Source organism: Musa acuminata, chromosome BXJ2-1 (assembly GCF_036884655.1).
Source record: "Musa acuminata AAA Group cultivar baxijiao chromosome BXJ2-1, Cavendish_Baxijiao_AAA, whole genome shotgun sequence".
NCBI lineage: Eukaryota > Viridiplantae > Streptophyta > Magnoliopsida > Zingiberales > Musaceae > Musa > Musa acuminata.
In genome coordinates, this window is record NC_088338.1 from 8,803,072 (window position 1) to 8,822,500 (window position 19,429).

At 41.5% G+C, this 19,429-nt stretch overlaps 5 protein-coding genes across 7 annotated transcripts in view; all 5 read left to right on the plus strand.

Annotated features, from left to right (window-relative positions):
- Positions 1-1,028: 1,028 nt before the first annotated feature.
- LOC103991160 (large ribosomal subunit protein uL15x-like) lies at positions 1,029-2,993 on the plus strand. Of its 2 annotated transcripts, none has more exons than XM_009410522.3 (2): positions 1,029-1,540; positions 2,650-2,993. In XM_009410522.3, the coding sequence occupies exon 1, from the start codon at positions 1,097-1,099 to the stop codon at positions 1,535-1,537; it is 441 nt and encodes a 146-aa protein (XP_009408797.2). In that variant the 5' UTR covers positions 1,029-1,096; the 3' UTR covers positions 1,538-1,540; positions 2,650-2,993. The 2 variants fall into 2 exon arrangements, with proteins under 2 accessions (XP_009408797.2, XP_009408804.2); XM_009410529.3 differs by lacking the exon at positions 2,650-2,993 and adding an exon at positions 1,866-2,020.
- Positions 2,994-3,728: 735 nt separating this feature from the next.
- LOC135598802 (oryzain gamma chain-like) lies at positions 3,729-8,461 on the plus strand. The gene is made up of 8 exons (XM_065093144.1): positions 3,729-3,989; positions 4,064-4,185; positions 4,273-4,388; positions 4,594-4,667; positions 6,750-7,014; positions 7,262-7,393; positions 7,544-7,679; positions 8,327-8,461. Exons 1-8 carry the CDS (start codon positions 3,784-3,786, stop codon positions 8,365-8,367), a joined length of 1,092 nt encoding a protein of 363 aa, XP_064949216.1. The 5' UTR covers positions 3,729-3,783; the 3' UTR covers positions 8,368-8,461.
- Positions 8,462-8,528: 67 nt separating this feature from the next.
- LOC103991138 (germin-like protein 3-1) lies at positions 8,529-9,501 on the plus strand. The gene has a single exon (XM_009410502.3). The coding sequence runs from the start codon at positions 8,671-8,673 to the stop codon at positions 9,385-9,387; it is 717 nt and encodes a 238-aa protein (XP_009408777.1). The 5' UTR covers positions 8,529-8,670; the 3' UTR covers positions 9,388-9,501.
- A 331-nt stretch (positions 9,502-9,832) lies between these two features.
- On the plus strand, positions 9,833-16,206 carry LOC135598803 (E3 ubiquitin-protein ligase SPL2-like). 2 transcript variants are annotated; one of them, XR_010481717.1, is made up of 7 exons: positions 9,833-10,245; positions 11,819-11,926; positions 12,032-12,202; positions 12,308-12,429; positions 12,703-12,822; positions 15,316-15,647; positions 15,767-16,206. XR_010481717.1 is itself a non-coding variant. In XM_065093145.1 (6 exons), exons 1-6 carry the CDS (start codon positions 9,883-9,885, stop codon positions 15,593-15,595), a joined length of 1,164 nt encoding a protein of 387 aa, XP_064949217.1. In that variant the 5' UTR covers positions 9,833-9,882; the 3' UTR covers positions 15,596-15,717. The 2 variants fall into 2 exon arrangements, 1 of the variants encoding a protein (XP_064949217.1); XM_065093145.1 differs by lacking the exon at positions 15,767-16,206 and having other exon boundaries at positions 15,316-15,717.
- Positions 16,207-16,353: 147 nt separating this feature from the next.
- Positions 16,354-19,429, plus strand: part of LOC135598804 (growth-regulating factor 1-like) — a 3,314-nt gene continuing 238 nt past the window's right edge. The window contains exons 1-7 of the mRNA XM_065093146.1: positions 16,354-16,573; positions 16,702-17,503; positions 17,674-18,016; positions 18,095-18,494; positions 18,575-18,674; positions 18,763-19,021; positions 19,117-19,429. The exon at positions 19,117-19,429 is cut by the window's right edge and continues 238 nt beyond it. Of these exons, the coding sequence (XP_064949218.1) occupies positions 17,821-18,016; positions 18,095-18,494; positions 18,575-18,674; positions 18,763-19,021; positions 19,117-19,124 (963 nt within the window). The 5' untranslated portion in view covers positions 16,354-16,573; positions 16,702-17,503; positions 17,674-17,820 and the 3' untranslated portion in view covers positions 19,125-19,429. The remainder of the gene's footprint in view (positions 16,574-16,701; positions 17,504-17,673; positions 18,017-18,094; positions 18,495-18,574; positions 18,675-18,762; positions 19,022-19,116) is intronic.

Here is a 19,429-nt window from a genome sequence, read left to right on the forward strand (position 1 = left end):
TCTCCCATTCCGGTTTTTATTACTCCCGTGTGTTATATATATATATATATATATATATATATATATATATATATATATATATATATATATATATATATATATATATATATATATATATATATATATGGGTTGTATCATATGGCAGGGGGGCTTCATCACTTGGGATGGGTGCAGGTGACATGTGGATTTTGCAGCAGCATGGGGACAATGCTGCAGCTTTTCAAATAAAGCTCATAGACTGCTGCAACACCAAAGCAGTTGTTCTGCACAAAATAATAATAATAATAATAATAATAATTTGATAGAATATAAATAATTTCTTTAAAGAAATAAGTTTAACTTAATTTTGGCCTGCGTAGTTGGGGTGGTGACAGCGAAGCAAGTGGGTACGAGTACAAGAGGACACATGAGTGGTGCAGAGGCATTTAGTCAATGGTGGGCCCCGGGGGTCTTCATCCCTGAGTCGTACATGGCGCTGCGTCCTCTGCATCTGGGTCTGAGTTAAAGGAGGGCCATAAAGATGCTGCCACATGTACTTTCTCAGTTACACCACATTTTACTGTCCCCTCTTTTACCTGCTTAAAATTTACCACGTGGAGTTGGCTTTGATAATCTAATCTTACTTTTCTTGCAATTAAAATATTTAAAACTAAAATAATATATCATTCTTTATTTTTAAATATTATGTTTATTGAAATTTAGAAAGCATTCTCCTTTTCTTGTGGAGAATGAGGATGGTAATGAGATGGCTTATGTTAATAAAAAAGAAAAAAAAATCGGGGATGTTTAGAAAATATTATTTATGTTTGTATGTATATATATTTTATTTTTAGCTAGTATTTAAAAATCATTTATCATATAAATAATTATGAATTCCACTCTGAACCTTAGTAGGCCAATTGGGCTAAACAGGTCCACTGGGCCACCGTAAGCCCGTAAACTCCTTGGTCGCATCATATACCGTTGCCCGTTTCAATCGGACGGTCTACATTCATTGTACTTTTCTATATGTGGCCAAACCCCCCCTCGCTTTTTGAATCTACTGCTCTCGTTCCGTTGTGTTCCCGAAACCCTAACCCGAAGGAGCGGCGGCGCGATGACGACGCGCTTCAGGAAGAACCGGAAGAAGCGGGGCCATGTGAGCGCCGGCCACGGACGCATCGGTAAGCACCGGAAGCATCCGGGTGGCCGCGGGAACGCCGGTGGCATGCACCACCACCGCATCCTCTTCGACAAGTACCACCCGGGCTACTTCGGCAAGGTCGGCATGCGCTACTTCCACCGCCTCCGCAACAAGTTCCACTGCCCTGCCGTCAACGTCGACCGCCTCTGGTCCCTCGTCCCCGACGCCGTCAAGGACGCTGCCGCCAAGGACGCCGCCCCCTTGATTGACGTCACCCAGTTTGGGTACTTCAAGGTGCTCGGCAAGGGGATGCTGCCCCCGGATCGCCCCGTTGTCGTCAAGGCCAAGTTGGTGTCGAAGATCGCCGAGAAGAAGATCAAGGCCGCCGGTGGCGCGGTCGTGCTCACTGCTTGACTCGTATGATTCGACAAGTACATCGAATTCTTGGCATATCTAATTACTTATTGTGCTTGAAATTATTGGTTGCATTCTAGATCTAGAATATGCTTCTGATCTATAAATTTCGATATTGAAGCTTGGACCTGATTCTTGTCATGAGCATCTGCATAGAATTATATGCTTCATATAATGTCAAGGCTTTTGAGTTTAGTTTTGGTCATGTTTCTTCACAAGTTCTTGTTATCTATGTCATGCTGTTCACCAGAATTATGCTGAACCTTTTGATGCTTAGTTTGTGTGCTATACTTTTTGTTTCATTTAATTCTTGTTTGTTTGTTTACAGACGGATCAATTTGGATTTGCTGAGGTGGAGAGTTAATGTTTGTGTTCTATCTTATCTGCAATTGCAATTGCAATTGCTGATAGTATAGTTGAGTTTGTAGACTATGAAGATTATGTCCATTTTATCTGAATGAAGAATGTTTGTGTAAGGTGGTAGCTGCAAGTATATGTCGTGGTACGAATCATTCTTACCATGTATCCTATCTATATAGGACATAAGTTGGGGAACTGGGACACTCGGGTTTAGTCTCACATCTAACGTATTGAGATTTGATTTGGTTTATAGAGCTAGTTGAGTCAACTACTGTTAATTTGAGCTTAAGTATCAGTGGTACAAGCTTATGAAGTTAATTGTGTTGGATGGTACCGAACCTAGTATTGCCCATGATGAATGACCTTAGTACGAAAGTATATTGGGCACGGTATGGGGCCTCGGTGGTAAAGAACTACTCATGACAAAAAGAGACATGTCATGATCTAAATACACCATACTAAGATTTTACTTTCTGCTATGTTTGGTTTTGAGGAGAACATCAAACTATAAGCGAGGGATGTTAGGACACGCTAGTTTAGTCTTGTACCAAAAGTAAGATGAGATTTGAGTTAGTTTGTAGTGTTAGATGAGTCTATTATCACGACATGGGTTCACGTTCTTGAAGTTAACGAATCAGTTAATATATCACACCAGTTTGGTTTCTGATATAGATTCATTGATTCATGCATTTTATTGTAGAATCGGTATGCTGCAATGTCGTGTGTTTAACTAAGATGAAGCTGGTCTGTAGGGAACCCATGACAAACAAAAGAAATATGTTTATGAAGCTTTACACTGGAAGAGTTTGGAGCCCTCAGATTGTCTTCTCCGAAGCAACTTGAAAGGGATTGAATCTATTCAGAGGATATGCTGAAACATATGGAAGAAATGGTAGAGAATGTGGCTAGAAGGTGAATTCGGTCGGACACATGCATGCATGGCAAACTGTTAATGATAACTTTTGAGGATCAAAATGTTGCTATCGATATCTTGGTTTCCTCAAACTGTCGACTCAGGCAGGGAATCCTGTTTGGCACCAAAGGATTGTTTTGGACATTTTGTTCACCATTAGACAGGTTGAGATGGTTGACTGGATGCTGTTGATTGTGATTGTTGAAATGGCTCCATCCTGGCACTGCTATTTGGTGGTGGTCTTTGTTATTTCTACTGCTTGAGAATGCTGTCTGTCGTGCCTCTTGAGTGACGACCTCGGTCGTGGACTCTATCCGAAGTGTTTTGGTAAGAATCGTCGAGGAGGGAAAGAATTGAATTGCCACATTTTTTGGATTAGCGAGTCATTTTTATGTTCTCGGTGTGTGACCAGATAGCAATCTTTTGAATCCGACCATTGCACTAATTCTTGGTTTTATCTGTCGTGAACCTACCAAATGCGTCGAGTTTGGATTTCAAACCGCCTCTTCCATAAAAGGGCACGGCGATTACGAAATCAGATGGCCGGTCGAGATGACAGATTGCAATGATATGAACGGCTTGGATGGACTCTTCCTCATTAAATAGGGAGCACGCCGCATTAGTGCTGGATGGTCATGAAATCAGATGGACCGTTGAGTTGTCAGATTGGAATGAAATGAACGGCTCGGATGGACTCCCGACAGCTTGGCAGCATCAATCGAACGCACGCCTTCGGATACTAATTGTGTCTCGCCACATGTTTACCGCTGTTTCGTATCACTTACGTGTTGCCCCCACACTGGGTTCCATTGGATTCCCCAATGACATGGAAGGTACGAATCGCGGTCAATGGCGCATAATATTAAAAGAAAGCAGCCGCATCCATGCACCAACCCTTTCCACTCACCACTGCTAAATAAAAAGAAAAACACCGTCACGTTTTGTACGCCCTCGCCCATCGATCGACCATTCAATGGCCACCGATCGTCACCACCCGGCCCTCGCCGTCGGCGTCGGCGTCCTCCTCCTCGTTCTCTCCTCGGCCACGGCCTTCGCCACCTTCGACGAGGCCAACCCGATCCGATCCGTCACCGACCGGGTCAGATCCGCCGACGCCACCGTCATTCGCGCCCTCGGCCTCTCCCCCCACGCCCTCGACTTCGCCCGCTTCGCCCACAGGTAACCGCGAAGACCCCTCCCAGTACTCTTCTCGTCGCCGCAGGCCGCCGTATGACGCACTTCTTCTTTCCCAGGTACGGGAAGAGTTACGGGTCGGCAGCGGAGATACGGCGCCGGTTCGGGATATTTGTGGAGAACTTGGAGCTCATCCGGTCCACCAACCGCCGGGGACTGCCATATACCCTAGCGATCAACCGTGAGTTTACACTGACCAGTGGGGTCCCAGCCGTCCGATCTATGATGCGATCGATTGACCTGTTGATGGCCGTCTGATATGCATCAGGATTCGCGGATTGGAGCTGGGAAGAGTTCCAGGCGGGTCGACTCGGAGCCGCTCAGAACTGCTCTGCCACCGACCGCGGAAACCATCTGTTGACTGATGCAGTCGTCCCCGATACGGTATCACGGAGACCTTCGTTCTCTCTTCTTTCCTTTTCGTATCTTTTCGCATGGATCACGATGGTCATCGTCTGATCTGGATCAAATGATGATCAAGATAGCATTTGGTCGGTCCATGGACGTCAGAGATTCATCCACAAAATTTAATTAAAATTTTGGGATATCAGGTGTCATAATTAAAATTATATTTTTACCCTTGTTGCAGAAAGACTGGAGGGAGGTAGGGATAGTGAGCCCAGTCAAGAATCAAGGTCATTGTGGATCTTGCTGGACCTTCAGGTACCCAATCTTGTTAATTAAATTCCTTTAAATCAGCTTCTTCGGACTAATTGTGAAACAGAGTTTGAAAATAAGTTAGTCATGTTTTTCAAAATTGTCATTCCCCGCCAGATCTAAATCGGAACTTCTATCACTGGGAATTTAAGTAGCCATTCTTTGTATTAGTTAAATAGATGAAATAAATGTTGAAATGGGAATTCAAATCAACACTGCTTTGAGTTGGTGTTGGCACAAATGAACGTCATATATATTTCTTATCCAATTAGACGACATAGAAGTATAGTTTCAACAGTATAGGATAAGCTGTTAATGCAAAATGCAAAATTTAGTTTCTAGACTTGCTTCTATTCCCATAGCTTTCCTGTGTTATGTCCATTATATTAGAGATTTTGTTTCCTTGACTGGTTAGCACCTTGTTTTGTCTTAATCGGAAAGGAATATGCTTAAATTGTCAGATAAAAAAAAAAAATCTAAGTTTTGATGTTAATGCAAAATGCAAAAAATCTAAGCTGTTAATGCAAAATGCAAAATTTAGTTTCTAGACTTGCTTCTATTCCCATAGCTTTCCTGTGTTATGTCCATTATATTAGAGATTTTGTTTCCTTGACTGGTTAGCACCTTGTTTTGTCTTAATCGGAGAGGAATATCCTTAAATTGTCAGATCAAAAAAAAAAAAATCGAAGTTTCCTAGTTGTAAATGTTAAACTTAAAGTGAGATGACAAATTAAAACCCAGAGCCACATAATCTGTCCTAATTGTATTCCTCGGCCTCGTACAAGCATTCGTTGAGAAAACCACCCAAGATATAATGTAGTCTTGAATCTCTTACATGTAGGTTCATGGACAATTAGGAGGACAATCTGACACCAGCAACACAAATAAATCGAACAAATTGTTAGAAAAATCAAAAGGAAAATAAGCTCAGTAGAAAATAGTAAAATGAACTATAAAAATGAAACTATTCAAGGGATCTAAATAGTTGTTTTGGCCAAATGGGAGATATTGTCACGTGCCAACAAGCGAGCATGTCACGTGGCATGTTGCTCCACGTAGCAGCAATGCACCAAAAACTATTGCCTTTAGTCACATGGGAGATATTGTCACCATTTTCCACAGCTTCTGTTTCCCCTGATTGTTATTTTGGTTGTTTCTTCAATGAATGCTCGCTTGGAACCTAGGACTATGCTTAAGACAACTATTAGATTTTTTTTCTGTTCTATTTTGTCAACTTCTTATTTAATTTTCCAATAATTTTAACATGTTTTCGCTCTAACTGGAGATTAGATTTTTTATTCTTGCTTTACCACATCATGCATGAAGTTTACTGGCTTTATGTTTTAATTTGCTAGCCACAACTAGAGCTAGAACTTCTGATCCAGTTGAATTTTCAAGCCAACCTAAACCATAAGTACAATCAACTTTTCTAATCCAAAATTTGATCATAGTTTTTTTGTTTTCTGTTCTCCCATTATGAATTAAATTATATTTGGTTTACTAACAGTTAATGCCCAAAACTAAATTTGTTATTAATTTTACCAAGATTTGTTTCACGAAAATCCAAAGGTGAAACCAAAGTTTCAATATAACATTTGTGCCATTCACCTTTGTTCTGCTGATGGTAGGTAATGGTTAGTTCAATCTTTACATCCTTCATTGATGCTTTTGTTTTTGTTAATGTTGTTGGGGAAAATATACAGTAGTGGAATAGTAAACCTTTTCTTAATGATCTGTTTTAATATTGCAGATTGTTCAGAGAATTTCCTAGTTTTTTCTTTACCAACAATTGCATGTCAACTTGCTCTTGAAGTTATCATGCAGTTTCAACTTATCAATTCTAAGACTGAACCCAATAGTTTCTCTCATCATTAACTTCATTCATGATTTCCCATGTGAATTGTGCTGAATGCCATGCCATGTCATGCCTTTGGGAGTACATGCTTATGTATAACTGTAAACATGTGATTGGAAAGTGACCTGCAAAAGCACGTTGCTGGCTCTATGGTGTGCCAATTGGACCCTTAAGTTATCAACAGCGGGCTCACCATGTTGTGTATGCAAATGATATGACCTATGTTCTGACAGCACGACAGGAGCGCTGGAGGCAGCCTATGCACAGGCAACTGGGAAGAACATCTCTCTATCAGAACAGCAGCTAGTCGACTGTGCTCGTGCCTTTAACAACTTTGGATGCAACGGAGGCTTGCCTTCTCAAGCCTTTGAATACATAAAGTATAATGGGGGAATTGATACTGAAGAGTCATATCCGTATTCTGCAACAAATGGTATCTGTAGCTTTAAACCTGAGAATGTTGGTGTCAAAGTCACTGCCTCAGTAAACATCACCAAGGTAAGGGACAAGATTTTTATCTTAGTTTCATAAGAACTCAGTAGTTAGTTTGTTTAATAAATTGTGGACGATGAAGGAAAATGTAAACTGCCCTCTCATATACCAGTTGGTCAGTGGCTAGTAAAGAAAGCATAAAATTTACGACTATCTTGTCTTCAGTATATCTGCATTTTCAAACAGTTTAGTTCTTGTCCTAACTGCATAGATGCACACAGCAACACTTGTTATGTTTCAACTATTTTTATAGGGTGCTGAAGATGAACTAAAGCATGCAGTAGGTTTGGTTCGTCCAGTAAGTGTCGCATTTCAAGTAGTTAGGGATTTCAGATTCTACAAGGGAGGAGTCTACACAAGTGAGACCTGTGGCAACACTGAACTGGTAACTTCCAATAGCATCATTATCTGATTTTGTTTGTCACTAGTAGATGCTTGATTTCTATAGTCCTCCCAATTCTTCTCATCGCATAGGATGGTTAAATTGAATAGACTACGAGCAGGCCTCTGAAATTATGTGAAAAATGATATGTAGGATGTGAATCATGCTGTTCTAGCTGTTGGTTATGGCGTCGAGAATGGCATTCCATATTGGCTAATCAAGAACTCTTGGGGCAGCGACTGGGGTCTTGATGGCTACTTCAAGATGGAGTTGGGAAAGAACATGTGTGGTGAGTAAATCTCAGAATGCATTATCTACGATAATAACTGAACCGCAATCATTATATATATCTTCAGATATAATTGAGTTTTATGAATTTGAACTAGAAGTTTAGAAACTGTAACTTCGACAGTCTAATTAGGACCATTTTTTATTATGTCATATTATTTAGTTAGATTGAACTCCAGAATTACAATTTACATCGATAAATATCTACTTATCTGGTACAAAATCTCACGTTTTATGATGTCAGCTACCCTATGATCAGAAAAAACACCATAATCAAGTCCTCTCCTCATAACATTGGCTGCTATTTAGAATGCTCCAGTATGTGCTATAAACAAAGTTCTTGACCTTTGTCATCTTTATTGTTTTCCTTATCAGAAAATTTTCAAGTTTATCAAATGTGTTCAATATCATTTTATCGTTTTCTCCACCATTTATTCTAGATTGCTGCACTTTCCATGTCACACAAACTCACTTTCTACATGTAGTTTACTTCAAATCTACATAGTGCTGGTCTTTTCCATGAACATGTTTTTGGCTTCAACCATTTGTCTTCCCCTTTTGGTGTACTTTAATTCGAGATGTAGAATATCCTTTAGTGACATTGCCTTGTACACATCTTGAAACTAATTTTGGGAATTGTTCATGCAGGCATTGCAACTTGTGCTTCCTATCCTATAATTGCTGTATGAAGGTAAACATTTTCGATTATTATATGAATTTGAAGAAAACATATCTTTATAATATGAATAAAAAAGTAAAAAAATGATGATGTCACTTTGATTACATTTCTTGTGAATGCTTGGAATCGTTCATATGCATCTTTGTACTTTATGCATGCTCAAGCTTACAAGCTAGGTTTAGATTAGACTATCACACAGCCCTACTTAGAAGACAAGCTACATGACTGACCTTTGTTCCACCTTCAAGCAGCGTCATGACCCACGACCTCGTACATCCATTTACGACACAAACATAAAACCTCCTCGAGTTCCATGTCTCTTCATCCTTCCTCCCAAACAAGTGCATCGATGGAGAGAGTCGTCGCTCCCTCTCAAGCCATTCTCATTGTTGTGCTACTACTACTACTACTCTCCCTCTCTCCTTCCCGCCCTGATCCCGACCTCCTTCTCGACTATTGCGTCGCCGACGTCGCTGCCCAGACCTTCCACCTTAATGGTCGCCCCTGCATCGATCCTACCCTCGCCCGGTCTGCCCACTTCGCCACCTCAGCGCTCTCCCAACCCAACGGTGCCGCCGCCACTGCCCTCTTCGGCTTCAGCGTCACCACCACCAACGCCACCACACTCCCCGGCGCCAACGCCCAGGGCCTGGCGATGGCCCGTGTCGACATCGTCGGCGGCGGCCTCGTCCCGCCCCACGCCCACCCCCGCGCTTCCGAGGCAGCGCTGCTCCTCCGGGGGACGCTGCTGGTGGGCTTCGTCGACACCTCACACCGCCTCTACACCCAACAACTTCGTCCCGGCGATACGTTCCTGTTCTCCAGGGGGTTGGTCCACTTCCTGTACAATCTTGACCCGACGACGCCGGCGGTGGTGCTGTCGGGGTTCAACAGCCAAAATCCCGGGGCACAGCTCGCCTCCACGACATTGTTCCGCTCGGACCCGCGGTTTCCGGAGGAGGTCTTGAAGAAGGCCTTCAAGATTTCTGGGCAGGATGTGCAGAGGATTCAGAGGAACCTCGGGGGATGATGATGTTGTCGAACGCATGCACAAAATCTATGAACATGACTAAACTTGCGATCGAACACCGTTCTATCACTGTTATACCAACATGCGTGATCTTGAAATCTTACTGTTATAATGGCATTCCACTAAATACCATCATCTTCACTTAATGAGAATTATGTTTATATATATATATATATATATGTATATATATATATATATGTATATATATATATGTATGTATATATATGTATATATATATATATATATATGTGTGTGTGTGTGTGTATATATGTATTATTCGAGATATTATATGTATGTATGGATGTATGTATATGTATATGTATATATATGTGTATATATATGTATGTATGTATATATGCGTGTATATATATATATGTACATATACGTATATATATATATATATATATATATATATATATATTTATTTATATATAAAGGCCTGCAAAAACCCAGCCCGGACCGACCCAATCCAAGAACGAGAACTCGACGCCGGGAATGCCGTTGCGCAACCACGGGACGGCAGCGGTCCTCGCGCGGCTCGCGGTCGCCTGCGACGGCGCCATCCTCGGCCTCGCACTCGCCGCGGTGTCAGCAGCCTCCTGGGTCAAGTACGCCACCACCTCCGCTGCCCTCGACCGCATCAGCTGCGCTCCCTCCGCCCCCATCTCTGGCCTCCGTGCTATCCTCTCCTCCGCGGACTACTTGAACGAAGATCCTCTCCTCGTCGTCGTTCGAGGCCGGGTCCAGCCCAGCTCCGCCGTCGAGGCTCTCAGCGACGGTGCGGTTTCCGAGACAAACGGCGTCCTCACCCCTCGGGGCTCCGACGAGATGGCCGTCGCCATCCTCAACACCCAAATGGTAAATCCTTCCCTTTCTTCACTTTCTTTTCTTGGAGGTGTGCGAAAAAGACTCTGTCATGCTGCTGTTGGTGTTCCAAACTAAACCTAATTATACCTCCAATTTTAGTACAAGATCATTTTATGCCCTTAACTATTTCAGCGTTGCAAACACACTTTGGTTACATATCTTGAATATTCGTATGCTATTACTGGTAAATTCTTGTAATCATTGAAGTCATTTTCCAATCATATGCAAATTCTTGTGGGGACACTAAGCATCAAAGGAAAATGTAGGAAGCAGTTTAACCTAAGAGAAAATATAAATAATTCTATTACTTAGATTGGTGTTCTTATAAAACGATATTTCCATTTTAGAAATTGTCAAACCTTTGGATGATTGTGAAAATTTAGATTTGGGTACCTAATTCTATTATACTTTAACTAGATTTCAGAATCAAGCCAAATTTAGTTAGGTGCCTAGGGTTACATGTCTCATTCAGCTTTTGGGTTTTTAGGCAGCCATAGCATGCATCATTCTGGCATGGCTTCAAGAGATATATTGGATTTCAGCTAGGTCGAGAGAATTGGAAATACGAGTAGGAAAAGGGAGATGGGAAAGAGGGTTATGTTTGAATTCAATACAGACATTATGGAAAAATGGAGAGGAAATGGGAGAGAACAAGAAGTATGGTTTGCCCCCAGACACTTTTTTCTCTCACCACAACATTGATAGCAGTTGTGAAATGATGGTTAGATGAAAAATGTACACATTTTTTGCCAAGTATTTTGTTAATTGACTTTAAGATTAAGATTCTTTGAGAAGATAAGTGGTTGATCACTTGTGGCCACGGTTATGACAACTTGTTTTGATGGTTGAACTTATTTGTGGGTTAGCTTTAAAATAATAATCTAGTATCAGAGGATGTCTATGTGGTTCTACTTCTGACAGTGAAGATGATGGAGTTCAAATGCCTGATTTTCACAAGATAAGGCAAGAAATCCTTTGCTGCATCAAGTAATTTTTGTCACTGGGACCAGAAAATAAAACGAATAAAATAATAATAAAAATATAGAATCTACCACAAAGAGAGCTTATACAGATATCCATCGCTTCCATAACGTTTCACCATCTCGCTGATGCTAAGGGTGAATTAATTTCCTCAAACTTGCATGTTTGATCTGATCAGAAGTTCCAAAAAATGATAAATAATAGTTCAACCCATTATCTATTCCTTATACATCATCCGTGGGGATTCCTAGTGATTCATGTGGACTTGTGAGTGATGTGGATTGATCTGATAAATGACATCCATTATTAGAGTGTGGGATATTGTCATGCCCCATGGTAGTCTGACCTTAATTGTGGGTTATCACTTTGGTTAGCATGTGAGAGTATCCATCCACAAAGAGCTGATTCTGAGTACTGCTTTTTTAGGTCTTGAGTCATGACACTTCTACTATATAACTTGCCTTCAATCTAAAACGGCATTGCTCAGATCTTGAATAGATGTCAAAGTGGTTAATTTAGAATTGATATAACACCAAAGTGGTTTGCATTATGATCTCACTTCTCTTCTCTTTTGATGATCAAGTGTTTGTACAATGAATGGAGGGGAATGTTCAGATGGAATTTTGATCTCCATGCACTGTTTGCAAAATCTTTGAAGGAACAAAGGTCAAGCTCAAGCTTATTGAAATCGGTGAATACATTTTGTCCACAAACTCTTAAATTTACTTGCTGCATATATATGTTAAACATTATTGTAAATGCGGAAATGTTGAAGATGTTCTACTTGATTTTGCAGGTTTCGTTTGTTCTTGTTGAAGCCGGTGACTGGCCTAATTCTGGTTATGTTCATGTTAATTTGGATGGGTCAGCCCACCCACTACCTCTCACTACAGTTTATCATGAGCTGCACCCTATTCAAGTTCCTCCATTCACATTCTTCCAGGTCTTCTTTGGTTCTGGATATCCTGTATGTTCTTGTTCTCTAATTCCATTTTTTGTATTGTCTTCTTCACATTAGTTTTAGTTATGCTCGCTTTGTCAGTATTCGTGATGAAAAATTGTGTTTCTAAAGGTGGCTTTGTTGGATGAAGAAAAAATCCTTCCAGTTGGAAAGGAGATTACTGCAATTGGCATTTGCAGACCAAGAGATGAAGCTATTGAGATAAAATCATGCCAGGAGCTTCCTTGTTTCTTGTAAGCATCAACTCTGGGCATTCAGTGTCTTCCATAGGCTACTGTTTTTTTATGTGTAATTTGTTAGTTTTGGATCTAAGTGTTGTTATGGTCAAATTCATCTAAGGACAGATAATTTGCTGCTTCTGTAGTTAAATTTCCAATTTATCATTCACCTTTAGAATTTGCACACTCCATATAAAGTACTTGCATATTTGTTAAATGTTTCCTTGTTATTATATGGAGGTATGTATCATTGCTTGTATTTATTATTATTATTATTATTTGGTGCAGGTCTGACATGACAAAGGATGAAATTGTGGCTGAGCTTAATTTCGATGCTGGAGTCCTGTTCTGGAGTGGCATTTTGCTTGGAATTCTGTCTGTTGGTATATTAGGTTATGCCGTCATTAGGTATTGTTTGTGCACTCTTTGGACACATACATATGCATAAAGATGAACGTGTATACTAACATGAAAGGACTAAGTTTCGACCAATTGTGCTCCTATCATATGAACAATGCTGAACCAATTGATTCTTGAAACTGGTTCATGTGAGGCCTGAATCCATTCGTTTATAGGATTTGTTTAAACAGATCAACCTTGAAAGAGAAACTAGTCCTTCAACTTAAAGACTCTTTTTATTTATCATGGCCTAGGAAGGGGAATAGGGCATCATGGATCCTGACTTCAAGAGGGGGTCACAGCCTAGGTACCTCTTGGGAGGAGATCCGCTGCTGGCCTTTCTTAATTGTTGTTGGAAAGGTTAAAAAAGAGGTCTAATTTGCAAAATGATAGGCAAATATTGTTCCTTATTTACTGGCTTCCCTATTTTGCCTGTCATCATCCCCTCCTATTTTATCCTGCTTTCCAGCCTCAGGGGCACAATAACCAAGTTAGCTAGCTGGTATCCACTGAACAAACTGTTTTGGCAGCTGGCAAACACCCCAGCGCCATCAGAATTTTCCTTTTGATCGTTATTACACGACCTTTTGTCCTACTTGTCGTAAACTTACCACCGAGATATTTTTTTCTAAAATCTACTGTAATTTTTTTTCCCCACTGTTATGTTCTTTTTGAAGTTAGTATATGTATTGTGCAAGTATATTGTCTTGATGAACTTTTCAGTTGCTTAGTAAATAACTTCTTTCATTAATCTTTAGCCTGAAACCAATATGGTCCTTAGATTCTCTTGCATATCCAAAATTTTTCAGTAATCCTATCCCAGAGTTTCCACGCCATGGTTTAAATTTTAATTCTCAAGAGTCAATGGAACTCTAAATATCTCCATAGTTCTTATATTCAATGTACTGAAGTGCTTTTCCAATTTTCTTGGAGCAAAGGTGGTGGTTGACAACTAGTGTGAACTTTTTTGCTGCATAATGGACATGTGTTGCCACCAAGCCATTAATTTTAGAGATGGATAACAATATATAATGTAGAGAGAACCTTCTTTTCTCTAAATTTTATTTTGGTTGGTATCCAAATTAAAAACAATTGTTGAAGTCCAAATTAAAAGCCAATGTTCTTCATCTCTTTATTGTCCTTGTTTGGTGAAAAATGTTGGTATACTGTGCTGGCAATGCTCTTGCAAGTGAATTTAGTTATATCTGATGAGCGGTGGCTTTCATGTGTATTCAACACATACAATATTCTTTGAGTAATCAAATGTTGATTGAACTGGTATGTGCTCAGTATTTATCTGTAAGGACCAAGTATCAATATTAGAACAAATATCTGATATCAATAGGATAACATTACAATTTAAAATAATTAAGATATATTTTATTTTTTTGATGATACTGGATAGTATAATTTGGTATATCATCCAGTATACAGGAACGACACTTATCCAATGGGTTTTCAAAATTGGTATTGGATCTGTATTTAAATCCTTGTATTTCTCTTTTCTGAGTTCACTGTTAAAGATCAAACTGTCATTAAAATCATCACATGGATTAGTTGCTGCTATTTCTTCTCTTGTTAAATGTTTACTATTTCTACTTTAGTGGATGATTAAGTAGCAGCATACATATAGACCTTAGGTTGAAGATTCTATTTGAATTGCCTTCTTCATTTTACTCATCAACAGTCTTATTATGTTACTTTGTGTATAAGGCCTCTATATATAGTAACCAAAACCTTGATTTGATAGTGGAATTTTTGGCTGACTTGTAACTTCTTCCTAGTTATCTCACTCCTATTTGTCTTGATCTGCAAACTCTTTTGTATGTTGTCATTGTCAATATCAGTATAATATATGTCAAGGAACATGAGGTATAGTGATTCAAGCTCCATTAGATGTGCAAGTGATATGCTATATTCATAACATGTTTTGCAAATGTACTTTTAGTGTATTATTCATGCGGTTCGGCAGCACCAGACTGGCTTGGTTTCCTGTTGCATATACCTCCACCTATAGCCTTATTAGAACGTGTGCTTAAAGTGTAACTGCACTCACATACAATGCTCATATATTCCTGTTAATGCTTTGCATGCGTTTGTGGAGTTAAAAGTGGTACGCTGTAGGCACCTGGAAGATATTATTTTACAAGGACAACAAAAGACTGCAGGTGTCTTTGTTCTTCTATGTCGTACTAACCATGACACTGGTCCTCAAGAATTTCCATTATTCAGCTCTCTAACCTAGAATATGAAGTATTGCTTTTTGTAATCACATGAGACAGTTCTATCACTGAAATATCTATTTTCTAGTTATATGACTCGGATCTGTGAGTGCAGAGGTGGACGGCATTAGTGTGTTTGCGTAGCTTATGTATTTAGAAACTTTTTGGGGGTGGCATGTCCCCTGGTATTTGGTGATATCATGTTCATATTATGTTCCATCATGTATAATAATGAGTTAAATCATATAATAAGGTCAGCAATTTATTGATAATAATGCAGGAACTGGTGGAAATGGAAAGAGTGGAGACTGAGGAGAAGAAGACAGAATGAGGACTTAAATAATGAGGCTTTGTCCAGGAGCAGCATGGAACAGGAGGATGTACCGGATGGGGAACTTTGTGTCATCTGCTTATCAAGACGAAGAAGAACTGCATTTGTTCCTTGTGGGCATCTTGTTTGTTGTCCACACTGTGCAACATCTGTGGTGCATGACTCCTCACCAAAGTGTCCTTTGTGTTGTCAAGATGTTCGGTCTTCCATTAGAATATATGAATCTTGAGGAACACGAACTCTTTGGATCTCATTTTTGGGTAACCAATTGGACAGATATGGTAAACCTATAACTAATCTTTGATAGATGAAATGAAAGGGGATCTGGAAAAATCAGCAGACAGTTGCAGAGATATCTGACTCATGCTTGCTCTCATATTTTTTTTTATTTTTGTCACAGGATGTAGAATGGCTAGAAGATTGGAAACACAAGATTATCCGAGCCTAGAATCAGACGATGCAGGATTCTTTTATGTTCACTTTTACGGCTGGTTAATGCTTCTGACTGTTTGTTCGCTAACCTGCTGTTTGGAAGGAACATCATACATGATTACTGATCAGAATAGTCCTTAACTTATGGGGCCAGCAGTTCGTGAAGGTTTCCAACTCAAAAGATAGGTGATCTCAGTGATGCTGTACATAAATTATCTGCTAAATTTTGTAATTGATAACTACACTGTTGAACTTTTTTAGTTTCCTGTTTCAACCGGATGAGAGGCATTTCTGCCAGGTGATAACATTTTTTTTTTACCGTATGATGTAACCATACGACCACCATGTTATAGGATACTGTTCATCTCAAGTTTGTCACAAACATTATTTCATATACCGTTCATCTCATATATGATGTTCTCTTAAGACTTGTATGATGCTTAATTTGGCTAGTTGCTTTTTCATGCTACTAAATTCTGACAGTTCAAACTGACTTCTTAGTTTCTATGTTAAAATTCTTTGAATGCACCATATAGACTGGAGTTGTTCTATGTGGTCAAAACCAATGGAAGAGGAGATTGAATGGGCAGACTTGTTTTTCCCCCATGGTTATCAACATGTGTGTCAGATCCGACAAATATAGTTGTGTTTGCCCCGTTTGCTAACTTGTTTGTGTCTTGTTTCCATCTCATCAGTAATATCAGAGCTTCTAACTGCAGAAATGGATGCAGCTGCTATTTCTAATTTTGCATTCCACCTGTGCATTGATTCGGAGGTAATAGTGCCTTATCTGCATCAACTTTTGTGACGTGATCTAATTATCAACTGTAATTTCAGCTTTGTGCTTCCAGTTCTACTATTGTTCATAATCTTATCTGATTGGAAACAGTGATTCACTTGCAGACCTTTTCACAGGCCTAGAATTCAACTTCGGAAGCCATCTGATTGATCAAAAGATGCAGTGCCTCTCTCTGATGCAGAAGAACCGAATGAAAATGGAAAACCCTCTTGGATTCCTCTGCCTCATCACATTTGTGTGAATTGATGCACCCGAAGGAAGCATTTAGCAGGGTACCATGGAGAACTACTGCATCACCAAGGAACACCTCACCTCCCTCAGAAGAAGAAGAAGAAGAAGAAGAGGAGGAGGCACCCACCCAGACGAAAGCAGCACAGGAAATGAAATGGAGAAAGGAGAAAAAAGGCATCAGGTGAACAAGTAGTAGCAGTAACTTTTGTCTGAGAGTTGGAAATTCAAAAAAAGCAGTGCACAAGTGAGAAGCATAAGTGGGAGTACACTGTACTCCAACCCTTCTTTCCTCGGTCGCTCGGGCAGATTGCAGACACCCACATGCCGTCCAATTATAATATCACCTCTCCCTCTGTCTTCTGAGGCTCGTCGCAGCCCGCCCCCCGCTCTCCTTTTGCTTGTGGGTTTCTGCAAAGGTGGCAGGGGAGTCAGAGAGCAGCAGCAGCAACAAAAGGCAGCAGAGGAACAGCAGCTGGGTTCAGAGATGGGCGAGGAGAGCGCTGCATCCCTGACCCTGCCCTTGCTTCTCCATCTGATGTCAGTCGCAATAAGAACTGCGCACTGTCATCAGGTGGCAGTGTCAGCGGCTGCACCCCCTCCTGACACCATTCATTTTAAACACACTGCTTTGCAATCGAAACGCAGCTAAAGCCATATTCTGACCACAGTGCAGTGGTGCGTCCCCAACAGTGTCTTGCGATTCCTCTCCCCTCCCTTCCCCCTTCCCCCACCTTCTCTTCCCTCTCCCTTGACTGAATGACGCTTCCTATGCAAACAAAACCACCCCCTTTCTTTACTGTTGTCACATAACCAGACAAAAGTTGCTTATTATTATTTTATTGCAGGATGTTACAAGTTGATGCCGCTGCCTCTCTCCTCCTCCTCTCTTTCTTTGATGCTTGCCAGTGCCAGCTTTCTTTTCTTTCTTCATTCCCCCGCTTCTCTTCGTTGGTGCTGCGGTTTTGGTTCGAGTGAGGAGGAGGAGGAGGAGGATGATGATGATGGTGGTGGGCGGGGGCAGCAGGTATCCCTTCACTGCATCCCAGTGGCAAGAGTTGGAGCTCCAAGCCCTCATCTTCAAGTACATGGTTTCAGGCATCCCCGTGCCTCCCGATCTCATCCTCTGCATCAGGAGGAGCCTCTTCGTGGAGCCTCAAACTCTTCCGTTCCTTCCTCATCGCCCCACGGGTGAGTGTTTGCTCTCCTTCGCTCTCTGCCATTTGGATGCTTTTGTTTCCTGAGACGAAGCTGGTCTACTGCACTCAGTTGGATGGGAAGCTTATCAGGTGGGTGACGGTAGGAAGGCAGTGGATCCGGAGCCAGGGAGGTGCAGAAGAACAGATGGGAAGAAGTGGCGGTGCTCCAAGGAGGCCTTCCCTGACTCCAAGTACTGCGAGAGGCACATGCACAGGGGGAAGAGCCGTTCAAGAAAGCCTGTGGAATTGTCTTTGGCCACCACCCCAATCTCCTCCCACTTCCCTCCTCCCACTGCTCCTCCTCCTCCTCCTCCTCCTCCTCCTCTCTCACTCTCCACACCTCATCACACCCACCACTTCCTGTTCCCCTGCTCCTCCTCCTCCTCCTCCTCCTCCTCCTCTTCCTCCTCCTCTTCGAGGCCTCCTCCCATGATGGCGCACTCACGACAGGATGACTCTTCCGGTTACAGGTATGCGTTGCAGGCTACCATTTCCTTTTCAGTCTTTCTGGTGTTGGGCTGTGAAGCTTATCGAAATGTTTAAAGAGCAGGAGCATCCTTGGATTCAGGCAGGATGTGAACGAACACCCTTTCTTCTCAGAAGCCTGCATGGGTGGCAGGGAGATGCCGTTCAGGCTTGGCCCAGTGGAGGTGAGCTCTCCCTGAGCAGACAAAACAGAGGCATGTCCATATGCAAAGCAGTCGTTCTCACATCGGAGTTTGTTTGTGGGTGGTTCAGGAGGAAGAGAAGCACTACTTCGTGCTTGGTGCTGATTTCAAGACACAGAGAAAAGGTGAGGCCGAGAGGGAGGAGCCAGCACAGAACCTGAGGCCATTCCACTGCTTTCTTGATGAGAAACCATCGAGGGTGGTGGATTCTTGGTTGGGCATGGCGGTGGATCAGTCGAAGCAAGCGCCAGACCTGAAGACGCGGCTCTCCATCACCATTCCTGTGGCGAATCACGACATGCCTGTGACTGCGCCGCCGTGTTACAGTGGTGCCACCCTCGCTGCCTGTTCCACACTGCTGCTTCTTTTCTCATCTTCATACACCTTCTTCTCATCTTTCACATCGTTGCCTTTTCTGATGCAGATGGTTGAGTAAAAGCCTCATGGCTGCGCATGATTTGCCTCTCCTGCCGACAGATATATTGCTGGGATGAACGAAGAGCGGTTGCTTTGTTGTTTTCGGTTCTCTCTCTGTTCTTAAACTTGGAAAGACCTTCTCGAGTTCCATGTATCTTCACTTACCTGCTTAAGATGTGACTTCTCCTCACTTGGCTCAGTTTCACTGGATTCATTCTACTTTCCCAACTCGATGGAGATCGGACATCAAGACACGTCCAACTAAATAAACCACTAGCCTTCACTAAATAAAGGCAGCAAAACAGACGAAAGGTTCCTCC